Here is a 16,980-nt window from a genome sequence, read left to right as displayed (position 1 = left end):
TTACTTCTGCATGGATTTTTCAGGAGGGTAGTTACTGTTTTTCGGAAGGGTAACGAATTATTGTAGTTACTGTATAACCCTTCTGAAAAACAGAAACTGCCCTTCCGAAAAACAGTAATTACCCTTCTGAAAAAGAGTAACTACCCTTCCGAAAAACAGTAATTACCCTTCTGAAAAACAGTAACTACCCTTCTGAAAAAGAGTAACTACCCTTCTGAAAAACAGTAACTAATCATTCTTTACTCTTCTGAAAAACAGTAACTACCCTTCCAAAAAAACGTAACTACCCTTCTGAAATAGGGTAACCTACCCATCCTTCATCGCTCTCTTTACTGTTTCATAATGTAGTCCTTTTTTTGTTTCCTGTTTCAAGTCATAGTCCGTGTTTCCCTAGGGGGTAAGCCCCTCCTCTCAAAGCGTAGCTCCTATGGCGCCATTATGATGCTACCAAGCCATCGGCATTTAGCCATTAGCCGTTAGCATTCCAGTGACTGCCATTCATTCTGGCGTCACTTTGACTGCAAATAACTTTACATCTGAAGCGTTTAAAGACTCTATTTGTCAGTTTTTTATTTCTAAAGAAACACGACAATGTAGAAAAGGCTCCATTATCTTGTTGTTCACGTTATGGCTAGGGTTATGACGTTTTAGTAAAAATAACGATTGTGTCATAACCACGCGACTTACTGTCGCACGGTAGAGGAATCCCCGTACAGTACAGGGCAAGCTCGCAGACAGTTTGGACTTCCATTAGCTGTTCACGTTTAATTACAAATGTTAACTATCATTTTAGCTAGCAATAATTAGCCTGTGCCTATGTCATCTCCTTACATGTACCTACCTTTCCATCTCTGCAAGATTGGGAACGATTTAGATTTCTCTTGGCACAACTTTCAGACAGGTTGCTTAAGTCACATCTACGTCGTCAAGCTCAGTTGGAGGCTGAGCAGTAACATCTAGCCATCACCGGAAAAGTGCTTCTAATACATCTAAACGGGATCTGTTGGTAAATTTCTTTAACTGTCTATGGTGTTTCTTCTCTTGTCTTGTCTAGTTGTAGTTCCTGTCTTGTGTTTTCCCGGGAGTGTCAGTATGTTGTGGTTCCTGTTTTATTTTGAAAGTCTGGGTTTCTGTCTAGTCTTGTCTTACATTACTTCATGTCTGTGATTACCTGATGTTCACCTGTTTTCCAGCCTTTGTGTCACCTGCCTTCTGTTACCTCGTTAACTTGTGCATTCAGTCTTTGTTTGTAGCATGTCCCTGCGCCAGCGTGCTGTGTGTTTCCCTGCCTGTTCTGTTTATTTCCTCGGGTCCTGTTCTTCTTGTTTCCTTGTTTTTTGACCTGCCCCTCTCAGGACACCCTTTTTTTTTATTTGTGCTTTTTTTGGGGGATAAATAAATCACCCTAGTCAGACTTCTCCTGCCTGCCTGCCTGTTCTCTGCTGTTCTCTGGGTCCACTATTCCCTTAACTGTAACACAACTACCCTTCTGAAAAAGATTAACTACCCTTCTGAAAAACAGTAACTACCCTTCTGAAAAAGGGTAACTACCCTTCTGAAAAACAGTAACTACCCTTCTGAAAAACAGTAACTACCCTTCTGAAAAACAGTAACTACCCTTCTGAAAAAGGGTAACTACCCTTCTGAAAAACAGTAACTACCCTTCTGTAAAACAGTATCTACCCTTCTGAAAAACAGTAACTAATCATTAATTACCCTTCTGAAAAAGGGTAATTACCCTTCTGAAAAAACAGTAACTAATCAGTAGTTACCCTTCTGAAAAACAGTTACTACCCTTTTGAAAAACGGTAACCAATCATTAGTTACCCTTCTGAAAAAGGGTAACTACCCTTCTGAAAAACAGTTACTACCCTTCTGAAAAAGGGTAACTACCCTTTCAATAAACAGTAACTACCCTTTTGAAAAAGGGTAACTACCCTTTCAATAAACAGTAACTACCCTTCTGAAAAAGGGCAACTACCCTTCCGTAAAACAGTTACTAATCACTAACTACCTATTTTTTTGTGTACCTTATTGTAAAGTGTTACCAAAGTAATCACCTTTTCAGTCACATTCTCTTTCTTCATCAGTACAGCTGTGCAGTGTGCAATGGCTGATTTGAATAGAAACATGATTTTATCTTTTTGATCAGCGTAACAGCATTGACTTACTGTAGCTCGATATAACACGTTCTCTGCAGTGTTATTTGATGTTCTCCTCAAAGACGGCACATCTTGTGAATGTCACGGAGGGCAATACACAAAACCTGACAGGAAAATAGTTCATCACATCTGAACACTGGCAAAGAGTTTTTATTCTTCGTTCCTGTCATTGTTGTGTAATGCTCACTGGAATTTGTGGCACACATACTAAGGTGATTGTCATCTGTCAGTCTCCACTCAGACACCTGTGGATAATCGCACGTCAGTTGAAACTGTATCAAGAGTCTATCAAAGTGATGCGATAGTGATGAGGTGAGGTCACATAGCTCTAAGTGAAACTAAAATAAGCTTGTGCTAAGTAGTAATCATCCCTCAAACAGACGTAAAGTGTGCATTTACTTAAGCTGAAAGAGGCCACTGTGTTAGACGACAAATGAAAGGCATTTGTAAATGTGTAACCCATATGAAGGAATTTCTCTTACAGTTTCTTCAGGCACAAAGACACTAATGTTTTTCCACCGTGCAGTTCCAGCAACTTTCAAGAAGAAAAAGGAAAAAATTCTCTTAGGGCCGCTTACCTAAGCTGTCAGCACCTCGTTCATCATGATGAAATAGGGAAAACAAATGTTGTGCAACAGAATAACACAAGGGACATTTTCTCTGAAGGTTAAACACTATTTTAAGCAACTATATGAACAATGACTTTAAGCAATTTAACATTCCCTCTATGGGCTATTGAGTGTGTTTGGATCCATGCCTGTGTATATGTATCCTCACAATTGCATGCTTTCCTGCTTGAGTGAGTGTGTGTTTGCGAGAAAGTGAAAGAGAGCAAAAGAGATATAAAAGTATATAAGTTACCAGAGGTTTGTGTGGGTGTGCATTATGTAAATACCTGCCTGGTATGAGCCTGGGCAAGTAGCCAATTGGCCCAGGATAAGGAAGTTAGGAGGATAAAAAACCCATTGTGGTGGGGTAGTACCTAGTGTGTCTGCATGCTTTCATCTGCTTATTAAATGATTTGGGAAGCAAAGGACACACATCGTCTCACTGTAAACAATAGTCCTCTAGAGTGTTGGAATCTTCAGAAATTAGTATTGATCTCTATTCCGCAGAGTTAGAGTGGATATACATCAGGCCTAATCTGACCCCATTCTGCTAAGGTAAGCTGCCATATTTGTGCTCAGAAACCAGCAGTGCTTATTAAAATCACAGAACACAGTCCGACCAAACTGAAGGCAGGTTTAATAAGCTCTGTGTGTTTTAATGCAATTTGATTCTAACATAATTAGGATTGTTTATCCCATGTGTGGTGTTCATATTTTTGTTACACAGCCAATGTTCCCGGGTCTGGTGGACCCACCAATTTATTAGGCTTTTAAATCAATACAGCCATAACAATTTATGTAAAAATTACTTAACATACGTTTACTTTAGTGCAATAACCAATGCTATATACATCATTTATGGTTCATATTTGCCATTTACCCCTGTGAGATAACATTTACGATCATATGATCAATTTTGTTTTTTTGTGAGAAAACAAGGAAATTCAATTATGAAAAAGGTTAAAAAAATATACACAGTGTAAACAGTTGGTTAATCCTTACCGGTGCTTATTTCTTAGAACTTAATCAGAATAGGTGAAAGTGCTTGAAATGTTAAAATCTTAATTATAATAGCAGACTAGCAGGTGCAGAAGGACTACACATTTTCATAGCACCACAATTAAATACACTCAGGTTCAGTAGTTCTGCATGTAACAGTTATGTGTGGCGGGGGGTGTACTGTGTGCAGTCATTAAAAACAAGTTACTTTGTATGTTCTTTGTAGAAAATGAGCAAAGTTTGAGTTAGAAGAAATGATAAATAGCATCCTTTTTCTTTTAGCAAACATTGAAAACGGGTCCCACAGACCCAGACACCACACAAGGGTTAAACATGCTTTCTTCAGCCTTTTAACCTGTTCTATTCATGGAGTCTGTGCATGGGTGAATATTCTAGGAAAAATATGGAGAAAAATTGCTTTTGTAATGTTAAAAACATCTTTGCACCTTTGCACAAACATAAATGTAGATTTTCCTTTCCCAGTTGGTTTGAACCTCGAGCTATCTCACATGTATTTTGTGTTGCAAGAGTGCAAATCATACTGTGCATCATCTGAAATGTAAAAGACAATTAGAGACAGTAAATAATGTAGAATTTTAAAAGCGGAATCTTGAATAGTGCAACCAAAACTGACCAATTTACCCTCAACAGTGAATTCTGAAAACAAATTATGCATTTACTTTAATATATTTCCCTTCACTCTCAATCTTTTCAGCACACTGTCAGCACTGCGCTTGCTCACTCTGTTTCAGCTGTTGGTTGTTGCAGAAGGGCTGTATAATCAATGCCATGGCATCAACCTCAGTTTGAATTATTGGTTACTTTCAAAGGCCATATTAACAGTAGATAGGTAAAACAAAAAGTAAAGTGAAAATGGAGAGAACTAAAACAGAAATTTGACAAGTCTAGTTAGGCCCAAAGCTATCATAAGGTTACAATGACTGAAATGAGGTCTTCTGACTCCTCACGTCACCACCTTAGCAAAAGAAGTGGAGTTATTTTTTTACTGTGGCTCAACAAACAGGATATTGATCCATAAACGTGACGTAAAGCCTCTGTCTATTTCTTTAGCGTTACTGCTGCTGTGTTGATACAATACCTGTTTAGCAGTGGAGACAGTGGTGACACAGCATGAGGTGTTTGAGCAGACTTGACAGATTGTCCTCAGGTGATCTACCTTGGCATGATGGCATGTGTCACCTATCTCCTGGGAAAAGTCTCACTCAGGGATATTGACTCGAGGTTGTTATAAAACTGATTTGTCAGATCTGGAAGTAGCTTCGGTCGCCTGTCTTTATGTCACATTTGTGTAAGGCTGGCAACACAGAATGTGTCATAAAGGTGTGAGCTTCCACGGAACAGGTAAAGTGAGGGTCGCTGTATAAAGAATTAGGTTCATTGGTAGCCTTCTGAAACAAGTGTTGCCTATTCTGAGGACCTTTGACAGCTTGGTTACGATATTCAACTCAATAATTAATTAATTAAGGTGTATCATGGCACATAAAAGCAATGAGGCTTTGTTTAAATGTTGTTAAATGGTTAAAAAAATTAATAAAACAGAGGGAAACAATACAATGCAGACTTGAATGTAGAATATCTATTTTGGCAGCTGTATTAATAACTAAACTAAGTTTATAAGCAAATTTCAGAAACGTTCAACCATGTTACACATTAAACCTGCTATTGGCAGGGAACCTCATGACTCAGTTATTGTGCATTTGAAACATGTCTCCATCTCCTGCTGTGCAAAACAGTGGAGCTGTTGAAATTTGGACGAGCTTTATTTACATGGATGCAAATATACTTGTGCTCAAGTCTGAGACATGCCTTTTATTTACACCTGTATGTATACAGCTAACTGCCAATGTGAGGTGTGAAAGGGAGAGCAGCTGTCATTATGTAAAATCAGTGTAGAAAATATAAATACATCAGTAACTCAAACAGCAGCAGCATACTGTTACACACTGTTACCTACCTGTTTCTGTTGAACTGTAGACCCATTGAGCAGTCAGAAACAAATGTGATTGCAGAACTTTTACCCTGTGTAACCAGCAAATAAGCCTCCATTAAAACATAAAACCCAACCAACCCTTTCGTCTGTAATTTTGTAACGTCCAATCAACAGTTTACACAACCCATAAACTGTGTGGACATATAATTCCTTTGTGTTACTGCTTTTTATTGCACTTACGCATGGCTGGAGAAATACATTACATTTTAATAAATCAACTTATTTAAAAAGTTTCAATGTTGTATTTCTTAAGATGTCAGGCCTGGTTGATAAGATCGGGCTTAGCGCTTATTGCAGTGACAAACACATTGCATTTCCTGTGGCTGCTTCACAATAAAAGCCAACCCGTGTTTTGTCTTCTAAGTGAATTACTCATCTCCTGCCTCAGCCCCTGGGCCATGGTACATCAGAGCGCAGCAGCTACAATATGAGCGTGAGTCCATCCACCACCCTAGACAGCCAGCTGACCACTACCTGGGGCACTACGAACTCCCACCCTGATGGTGAGGCTTATGACACACACTAACCCACAGACGTATTGCACTCTTCACAGACGTAAATCAGTTAATTAAATTGTCTGAATAACAGACTGACATGCCGCAAGAAAATGCGCTAATTTGTTCTGCCGAAGGATTCTGATTGCTCTCTGTTCAACAATCCAGTCTCACTGATTATGAAACTGCAATGTGAAATGAGAATCATTCAACAATTAGCAACTGATGTATTGCTGGTGAGCACAGAGCTCTGAAACACAAGCTATGAATTAGATATTCCCAACTGAGAAGTAGCTCAACAGCTCTTTCAGTAAACTGCTCTGCAGATTAATTATTGGCTTCAATAGAGGAATTGATGTTTCCTTGATCAGCTGCATATTTACATAGAACAAAATTAATTAAATGATACAATAATGCAGTTTTTTTTCTTTTAAAGGTCCCATGACATGGTGCTCTTTGGATGCTTTTATATATAGACCTTAGTGGTACCCTAGTACCTTATCTGAAGTCTCTTTCCCAAAATTCAGCATTGGTGTGGGGGGGGAGTTGGCCTTGACCAACTGCCACTTTGCATGTTTGAAAGCCATAATCTCTCTCCCTCATGGGTGGGTTAAATTCTCTGGCCATGCAAAGCAGTGATAGGGGAGATAACCTTGCCCCTTATGACCTCATTAGGGGAAAGATTCCAGATCAGCCCATCTGAGCTTTCATTTTCTCAAAGGCAGAGCAGGATACCCAGGGCTCGGTTTACACCTATTGCCATTTCTAGCCACTGGGGGACCATAGGCAGGCTGGGGGAACTCATATTAATGTTAAGAAATGTCATAAAGTAAAATTGTCATGTCATGGGATCTTTAAAGAATGTTTCCATGCACAACTTTTGATGTCTGTCTCCAGTTCCAATGGTGATGTCTGGTTACACAAGTCGCCTGTGGCCTTGTGACACTGAACCTCAGTTCTGGAGTAAGTACCAGGTGTGGGAGTGGCTGCAGCAGGTCCTGGACATGCACCAGATGGATGTCTCCAGCATTCCCTTCCAAAACTTTGACATGGACGGCCATCAACTCTGCAGCCTGAGCTACCAGGACTTCCTCCGAGCTGCCGGCAGCATGGGACCCATTCTATTCCAGAGCATCACAGAGCTCAAATGGAGCGGTGCGTCTAAAAAGGGGGGCTAGAGGGGGAAAAAAGGAAGATGATGAAAGAGAATCAGGGGGATTTGAGTTGGGTCTTGCTGATTAGGGATTACAGAGTCGGTCAGGGGTCACACTGTTAGGTGCTATAGAGGGGGCAAGAGACTGCTTAAAGCAAGAGAGGTGATGGATTTGTTATTTGCTCTTGCTCGAGTGGGTCTCCTAACAAAGCACAGAGGGGGTGTGAAGCTGAAAAACAAGCTGGCTCATCCACAGTTGTTTTTTTTTTTTTTAAATTAGAGTTTAAAGTGTATTGTAAAGAAACTGGAGTTCAAATACTTGCTTTTGTGCCAAAGGTTTACCAGCTATTTTTTGTAGATTTACATGTAGATTTAGATTTATTGTCCCAGAGAGAATATTTATTTCCACAGTCAGTACACATAGCAACGCATAGCAACACATAGACACACACATAGCCACATCTAAATATAGTCTCAAACTCCTGCTGAAATGAGCGCTTCTTCTTACCGTGTGTAAGTAATTTTGATCAGGGTAATTTGCTGTTGTAAGTGCTAAAGGCCTGTGACTGCTCTGAGATGGAAATCTGAGAGACTGGCTTAGAGGAAATTAAAGAAATGAAAAGATTCTTGCGTAACATCATGTGTTAAATGACATCAGCACATCATAGTTTATCTAAGATCTAAGGTTAACGGTAATGGTAAAACAACAGTATTGGCAGGAGACCAGGCACAACAGGTTTAACCTCCAGGTTTCAGAGAAATTCAAGGTGAACACTAGAGCACAATGCTGCTATTGTTGCTGAAAGCTGTCAAAAAACAGCTCAGTTTTTTTGGGACAAGGTGTTACAATTTTATACAACAAATATCAATGTCAAACTGTGTTTGACACCTGGGTATAATTATCACAAAAACATGAGGCTGTAGTACTGTGTAACGTTGTGATCATTGTATTTTAAAATATGTTTAGATTTCCTGTTCCTTCTTGAAAAGAATGTTGCTACTTCTCTGTTTCTCTACCTGTTTTTATGATGAAGATCAGGTCATTTTTCAACCAATCTTTCCTTTCACCATCTGCTATTAAAAAAGTACCACATGTTTTGGCTCTGTTTGCACTAGAAATACATAACAATCCTCTTTTGGGCTGTAAAGGTTAAAGTATTTGCATCTGCCGTAAAGCAACACAATAGATTTTTTACTAAATCTGATGAAAATATCAAACTGTCTCAAAGTGTAACTTGCAATAAAGTGCCCTAAAGAGGCATTCGAGACTTTAAGCAAGGATTTGGTTCACAGCTCACCATGAATGTGCATGTACTGTAAATAATCAATCACTATTAACACGATGACACTGACTGCTTCAGTTCTCTAATTTTTGCTAATAATTCAGTTTCTCGTTCCTTCTCACCTTCACAGGGCAGTACCATATGGAACTAGGGCAACTGGAACTAAAACCAGAATGTAAGAGGCCCTCAAACAAGTTGTTAGTCAAGATACAGGCCACATTTGTTCAGATAAATTCAAAACATCATTATGTCCTACTAACTAACTTTTTTTTCTTCTTTATAGTAGACTTCTCTTGTACATTTCCGGACGTCAGCTATCCACCTGGAGGTACAGCATTATTTCTACTAATGCTTCATTTGAAATGGATCATGTTGCAAATAAAGTAAAAGTTGATCATGTTCTTTTTGTCCTCTGTTAACTTAGAAATCTACAATCCCTTGAATCACCCCCTCACCCCTGCCTCCCCCAACCCTTCCAGTCCTGGTGAGGAATTTGCAATATATATATATGTGTGTGTGTGTGTGTGTGTGTGGTGTGTGTGTGGTCTAGGTATAGCTACATTTGTGGGGACCAAAAATTGTGAAAACAGTATACTTATGGGGACCTGACTGCTTTGTGGGGACCAAAATGCTGGTCCCCATACCGTTAAAGGGCTTTTTGAGGACTAAGACTTGGTTTTAGGAGTAGGGTTAGAGTTAGGTTATGGTTAGGGTTAGGGTGAGGGTGAGGGTTAGGCATTCAGGTTTGATGGTTAAGGTTAGGGTAAGGGGCTAGGGAATGCATTATGTCAATGACTGGTCCCCACAAAGATAGGCAGACACGACTGTGTGTGTGTGTGTGTGTGTGTGTGTGTGTGTGTGTGTGTGTGTGTTTAATAAAAAACACAAAATAAGTAGGCCTATTACAAATGGAAAAAATGTATGAAAGGATTCATCAGTAATTTGATTTCTTTCTCAGCTATCAAAAGGTCTTTCAGTTGTCAGGTCAAAAAACACAGTAAGTAATATCCACGCATCTTTACACATTCTTTTCTTTTCCATATTGAATGTTTATTCCTACCATTCAACGTACTTTCTTTCCCCACAGACCCAAGGGGGACCCACTTGTGGGAGTTCATCAGGGACATTCTGCTGAACCCAGAGCGAAACCCAGGGCTAATCAAGTGGGAGGATCGGACAGAGGGGGTTTTCCGCTTCCTCAAGTCAGAGGCAGTGGCACAGTTATGGGGCAAGAAGAAGAATAACAGCAGCATGACCTATGAGAAACTAAGCCGTGCAATGAGGTACACCTGCAACTTTCATACAGTACACATAGTTACACAAATACAAAACAGACAGTACGTTATCAATCACTGGATGAAAAATTGCTGCAGATACCAATTTGTAAACTCCTAAAGGTATTCATTTGAGTTGGGATCGGATTACTAAAACAGTCATGACATTTAGTTCTGATTGATTTTAATCCACCGTATTCAGTAGAGACCATGGCCTCTAAATGTTATCATGTTTTCTTCACTAGCTTTTCCCTCGGAGGGAGTGAAACTTGTCTGCAGAAATAAAGTTCCTGCACTTCCAATACAGTAAAATACATGCACTCAGGGGGTTTCTTTAGTTTGGCAACAGCTTTTAAAAATCTGTGATAAGCAAGAAATGTCACACTGCATTCATCATCAATTTACTGAAGAAGCTCACAATGCACTTGCAACTGAAACTACTTAAACATCATTAAGAGTTATATATAAACCAGGCATTGTGACTACAGTGGTTCCAGTGGAACTCTAAAACATATTTCTTATCCCTGATTACCTCCAAGAGAATGGGCTCCTTTTTTAACTGCTACTTTTCTCGAAAAGCCTTCTCCTCAGAATGTATTCTTGGCTACTGAAATGGTCCCAGTTTTACATTTAAATGAGCTAATCTAATGATCCTAATTTTATTGTAGTGCAAACCACTGGGAACTGCAAATGTGCCAGCAGGTTTTGTCGCTGAGACCACAAAGCAGATTTTCTATTTACAGTGGTGCCGCAGAAGGATTTGCAGTTTGATGTCATCACCAAACAGATTGGTGTGCTCTCCATTAGTAATAAGAAAAGCAAAGGAATAGCAAATAAACTAACTGTGTTTACTTTTTGCATTCATGTGATTGAACTCGGAGGAAATGTAAAACATATTTTGAAAGAAAAGATATTTGCTAATCAACAGATAAACTCTTCTGAAAAAGGTATCTATCGTCCATTTCATGACACTGGATGAAAACATAAATATAAGTTAATAGAGAATTGAAAAAAACCCGACCTGAATCGGTACAGGCAACACTGAGCAGCTGCAGCTACGTGTACAAGCTTCCACTGAGCTAAAACGGCAGTTAACGGGGCAAGTTTTAGAGTGCCTTTGTGCCTCTTAACAGACACACAATGTAATTAATGTGTCTGTACAACATGAACAAGGATCTTACGTAACATCAAGATGCGTTTTCAGACTCAGACATTCTTTTAATTCACCTACCCTGTCTTGTTCTTGCTGGTGGTTAGCTTGTTTGCCTGGTTAGCTGCTAGAGCTAGCTGTTAGCTGCTAGCTGTTAGCTGCTATTGATAAGTGTGTTCAGCCAGGCCTTTGTGAAAATCTTAACGCAGCAGTTCAGTGTGTATTTGTAGCTCATTCATTTTGTGTGTGATTGATCTGGTGTTGGTGAGTAGGAGGCTTGGCAGTGTCGATCTGTGTGGTAGATTCCTTAGCCAGGCAGGCAGCCTTCATCCCCGCCTTCCTCGCCTCCCTCAGCCAACAACAATCCCCCGAGCCCCCTGTAGTATGGTGGGTGTCCTCCATGCCTTCGCCACAACAAATTGTAGTTTATTTTCCCCTCAAAAATAGATAATTGAGCACTGTTATGTTATTTATGACCATATCACTAAGTATGTGACTACTTGGAATTAACTATTTTTTCGGAGGAACTAAACTACAATTTGTCGCCGCAAAGGCATGGAGGATACCCACTAGATCACCGGGCGCTCGGGGGATTGTTGTCGGCTGAGGGAGGCGAGGAAAGCGGGGATGAAGGCTGCCTGCCTGGCTAAGGAATCTACCACACAGATCGACAATGCCAAGCCTCCTACTCACCAACACCAGATTGATCACACAAAAAATGGATGAGCTACAAACACACATGGAAATGCTGCGTTAAGATTTTCACACAGGCCTGTCTGAACACACTTATCAACATCAGCTAACAGCTAGCAGCTAACAGCTAGCTCTGGCAGCTAACCAGGCAAGGAAGCTAACCACCGGCACCGTTCATGTTGTTCAGACAACATGAACAAAATTCCTTTGTGTGTCTGTTAAGAGGCACAAAGGCACTCTAAAACTTGCCCCGTTTACTGCCGTTTTAGTTCAGTGGAAGCTTGTACACGTAGTTGCAGCTACTCCGTGTTAATTGCACCAATTCAGGTCGGGGGCTTTTCAATCGAAAGCACTCGCATAATTATAGCTATTAAGATTAACATAAAAATTGGCCTGCATTCTCCTTTAAGCCAGGAGTAATTGACAGTTCTATATTTACAACTGCATTACGCATTGGATTAAGTACACATAGTAATCTTAGAAAAGCAGGAACAGTAATCCAACATGCTTGCTTTAAAAAAAAAATAATAATAATCAAAGCATTTAGATCACTCATACTGAATGGCAAAAAACACTCAAATTATGTATGTTGTTGTGTTGGAAGAGAAACACAATATTACACATGATGACAAGAGTGAAAGAATAAGGTGAAACTATATTTTTGCGGATTTCCACAAATCCAATGTAAAGTACAAAATCTTAGTTCTTCTCTAAATACTTTCTGACTTCAGCCGCCTGTCTGCAGCTCTCAGTCCATTGGCTCCTACTGAAAAAACAAATCTTTAAAAAAAGAAAACAGGTAAGAAACTGGACTGAAATGGACTGTTTGTTAGTCAAACAAGAGGAAATTGATAAATTTATGGGCCTATTTTTAGCCGTGGATTTGGTGGGATTAACTCAAAATAGACTCAATGTTGGTTGAAATTAAGGAACATTTCACTGAGCAACTGTCTGGCTCATCGGTGTGTTTTTTATAGTTTATTGTACTAAGCAACATTGGAGCTCTATGGCACTGAGTCCCAATTTGGATTTGTTAATAATCAAACATATCCCGGAGTCTTTCCGGGATATGTTGTCTCGGAGGACTCCGGAGGCAGTTGCAGGGTACCGACGGGCCCGAAGGGCTGCAGCCTCTGCTGTGACAGAGGCAAAGCAGCGGGTGTGGGAGAAGTTCGGAGAAGATATGGAGAAGGACTTTCGGTCGGCACCAAGGTGCTTCTGGAAAACCGTTCGCCACCTCAGGAGGGGGAAGCGAGGAATCATCCAAGCTGTATACAGTAAGGGTGGGACCTTGTTGACCTCAACTGAGGAGGTAATAGGGCGGTGGAAGGAGCACTTTGAGGAACTCCTAAATCCAGCTGACACGCCCTCTTTGGTGGAGGCAGAGCTGGAGGATGATGGGGGATTGTCGTCAATTTCCCTGGTGGAAGTCGCTGAGGTAGTCAAACAACTCCACAGCGGCAAAGCCCCAGGGATTGATGAGATCCGTCCAGAAATGCTGAAGGCTCTGGGTGTGGAGGGGCTGTCTTGGTTGACACGCCTCTTCAACATTGCGTGGAAGTCTGGGACGGTGCCTAAGGAGTGGCAGACCGGGGTGGTGGTTCCCCTCTTCAAAAAGGGGGACCAGAGGGTGTGTGCCAATTACAGGGGTATCACACTTCTCAGCCTCCATGGTGAAGTCTACTCCAAGGTGCTGGAAAGGAGGGTTCGGCCGATAGTCGAACCTCAGATTGAAGAGGAACAATGCGGATTCCGTCCTGGTCGTGGAACAACGGATCAGATCTTTACTCTCGCAAGGATCTTGGAGGGGGCCTGGGAGTATGCCCAACCAGTCTACATGTGTTTTGTGGATCTGGAGAAGGCGTATGACCGGGTCCCCCGGGAGAAATTGTGGGAGGTGCTGCGGGAATATGGGGTGAGGGGGTTCCTTCTTAGGGCCATCCAATCTCTGTATGACCAAAGCGAGAGCTGTGTCCGGGTTCTCGGCAGTAAGTCGGACTCGTTCCAGGTGAGGGTTGGCCTCCGCCAGGGCTGCGCTTTGTCACCAATCCTGTTTGTAATATTTATGGACAGGATATCGAGGCGTAGTCGGGGCGGGGAGGGGTTGCAGTTCGGTGGGCTCGGGATCTCATTGCTGCTTTTTGCGGATGATGTGGTCCTGATGGCATCATCGGTCTGTAACCTTCAGCACTCACTGGATCGGTTCGCAGCCGAGTGTGAAGCGGCTGGGATGAGGATCAGCACCTCTAAATCTGAGGCCATGGTTCTCATCAGGAAACCGATGGAGTGCTTTCTTCGGGTGGGGAGTGAGTCCTTACCCCAAGTGAAGGAGTTTAAGTACCTTGGGGTCTTGTTCGCGAGTGAGGGGACCACGGAGCGTGAGATTGGTCGGAGAATCGGAGCAGCCGGTGCGGTATTACATTCCGTTTATCGCACCGTTGTGACGAAAAGAGAGCTGAGCCAGAAGGCAAAGCTCTCGATCTACCGGGCAATTTTCGTTCCTACCCTCACCTATGGTCATGAAGGCTGGGTCATGACCGAAAGAACCAGATCCAGGGTACAAGCGGCCGAAATGGGTTTCCTCAGGAGGGTGGCTGGCGTCTCCCTTAGAGATAGGGTGAGAAGCTCAGTCATCCGAGAGGAGCTCGGAGTAGAGCCGCTGCTCCTTCGCGTCGAAAGGAGCCAGTTGAGGTGGTTCGGGCATCTGGTAAGGATGCCTCCTTGGCGCCTCCCTAGGGAGGTGTTCCAGGCACGTCCAGCTGGGAGGAGGCCTCGGGGAAGACCCAGGACTAGGTGGAGAGATTATATCTCCAACCTGGCCTGGGAACGCCTCGGGATCCCCCAGTCGGAGCTGGTTGATGTGGCTCGGGAAAGGGAAGTTTGGGGTCCCCTACTGAAGCTGCTGCCCCGCGACCCGATACCGGATAAGCGGATGAAGATGGATGGATGAATAATCAAACATAGACTATCACCAGACTTAGCCTTCAACAATAAAATAACTAACAATCCATCCATCCATCTTCATCGGCTTATCCGGTATCGGGTCGCTAACAATTCTTTTCATATTCACTATAAATAGTTGTCTTTCATCTGATTTAGATGTATTACATGCAAGAGAAAATACCCACAAGTAATACAAGAATTAGAGTACAGAGTATTTACAATTTCAAACACGTTTTAGATGATCTGTGATGAATTCATATGTACAATAATGTTCATCTGTCCTTTGTTACAGATATTACTACAAAAGAGAAATCCTCGAGCGAGTAGACGGACGCAGACTGGTTTACAAGTTTGGAAGGAACGCAAGAGGGTGGAGGGAGTCAGACAAGTGACGATTTCATTAATTTATTTTCTGTTTTGTCTTTGATGTTGTATGCAAATGTGATGTTTTATTGTAGTTTTTTTAAGTGTATTTGATAAAAAACATGTTTGAACTGTTTACACTGTGTTAATATGTTTTGCACTAAAGTGCTATTTACTGTGCCTTATTAAAATACATTTGTATTGAACCAGCATGACAGCAGTCAAATCTTAAACGTGTTTTTCCCAAAAGTCCCAAAGGAGCACATGTCAATAGCACTCAAAACACAGGTGGGAAAACCTGTGTGTTTTCACACTGATACTGTAAAGTGTCCTTTGGCAGGTGGCTTGATCACTGCAGAAAAGAACTAAATTAAATAATAATACAACAGCATTCCATAAGCACAATGCAAGAATGAAGTACGAGAAGACACAAACAAGTGCTAACATAACAGAATGGTTTATCTTATATGTTTTTTTTTTCATATTATTGCATGTGGAATTTCTAGATGTTTGATGCAAATAAAGTCGTTTTTCAGGATTGCAATTGTACAATTTGGGTGTCATTGTTCACATCAAGAAGAGGCGAAATCCTATGACTTTTACCCGGAAAAGAAATATTATTCTGATCAAGCATATCAATCAGAATTTTACGTTCAACCGACCACCCGAATTGCAGCTTTTCTTGCCCAGATTTTATTAACATCGTTTGGATCTAGATCCACAGCTGTAAGCCCAGTTCCCACTGAATCTGCTATTGTACAATTTGACTTCAGAGTCAGAGATAGTGCAGGTCATTTCTGTTTTATCATGACAGTGTGAAATGTCACAGTTAATTGTTTGCCATGCTGGTTCCTGCAGGAGGCAGACAAATGACCGGGCCGTCGATGGCCAGCAAGATAAAAGCAGAGTCAATATAAGGCTCAATTCTTTGGCCTGTGTTCACAAGCAAATTAGGTCTAATCTTCCCTTTGATTCATCTGGCTTTTTGTAACCCTACTTTTCATAGCGTGGCATTGATTGTCACTATGTTCGTTTTTTATCTTCCCCGATGGCTTCAAAATGTGCCAACTGCGGCATCACCTTTCAGTGTCTCACACATATCAGTGTCGCTAACTGACACTGTCATGATGCGTGCTGCAGGAAATTACACCTGATGTCAGTACCAAAACGTGGACATCAATCTTCTGGTGTCAGGCCTGATGGAACGTCTTAACGCTCAACAGTAGCAAACCGTCTCTGATTAGAAGAGCTTTTTTCCATTGACGATCGGATGAAATAAAGAAAATTGCAAACAGAGAGATGATATAACCTGACTGCTTCTGATTGGATTGGGACAATAGCTACTGATTGCCATAGTGTTATAATACTCTACTAAGTGCATATCCATCATGCTCCATTGTTTAGCTTCTGTGTGCAAATCACACTTTGCAGTTCTCTGGAGCAGCACTTATCATGGCCCATATTGTGCACTGTTAATATATTTATCATATTTCCATATACTTTAAATGCATAATGACAGGAAATAGGAGATTGTGTTTGACAGCTGTGAGGCTCAGCCAAACTTTTAAGCAGCCACAATCAAATGAGTTAAAGCATTATGAATAGGATTTGTGTAAAATGATTCATTATATTTGTCTACCACACCATTAAAACGTCAATAATATACATTAGCAAAAAGAGGTGAACATGTTATCATCAGACGCGCAGACAGACATCTGTAGTGTGTCCTCAGTTCCCATTTTGAATGATGTGGATGCTGCTGTGTGCTGCGATACGGAGACATGTTTGATGTGACCAAGTGAAGATAGGTAAACAGTTAGGCAAATTGTCTAGACTGATCCAAGCCC

At 41.3% G+C, this 16,980-nt stretch overlaps 1 protein-coding gene across 5 annotated transcripts; it reads left to right on the top strand.

Moving 5' to 3' along the window:
* Positions 1-3,066: 3,066 nt before the first annotated feature.
* Positions 3,067-15,424, top strand: ehf (ets homologous factor). 5 transcript variants are annotated; one of them, XM_032524647.1, is made up of 9 exons: positions 3,067-3,325; positions 6,169-6,283; positions 7,172-7,429; positions 8,841-8,885; positions 8,997-9,038; positions 9,135-9,194; positions 9,669-9,707; positions 9,798-9,993; positions 15,063-15,424. In XM_032524647.1, exons 2-9 carry the CDS (start codon positions 6,208-6,210, stop codon positions 15,160-15,162), a joined length of 816 nt encoding a protein of 271 aa, XP_032380538.1. In that variant the 5' UTR covers positions 3,067-3,325; positions 6,169-6,207; the 3' UTR covers positions 15,163-15,424. The 5 variants fall into 5 exon arrangements, with proteins under 5 accessions (XP_032380538.1, XP_032380535.1, XP_032380539.1 ...); XM_032524644.1 differs by having other exon boundaries at positions 8,994-9,038; XM_032524645.1 differs by having other exon boundaries at positions 3,082-3,325; positions 6,145-6,283; positions 8,994-9,038.
* Positions 15,425-16,980: the final 1,556 nt, after the last annotated feature.

Source organism: Etheostoma spectabile, chromosome 8 (assembly GCF_008692095.1).
Source record: "Etheostoma spectabile isolate EspeVRDwgs_2016 chromosome 8, UIUC_Espe_1.0, whole genome shotgun sequence".
Classification (NCBI taxonomy): Eukaryota; Metazoa; Chordata; class Actinopteri; order Perciformes; family Percidae; genus Etheostoma; species Etheostoma spectabile.
Note: the sequence above shows the minus strand (reverse complement) of the source record. Positions and strands in the feature narration are given on the sequence as shown.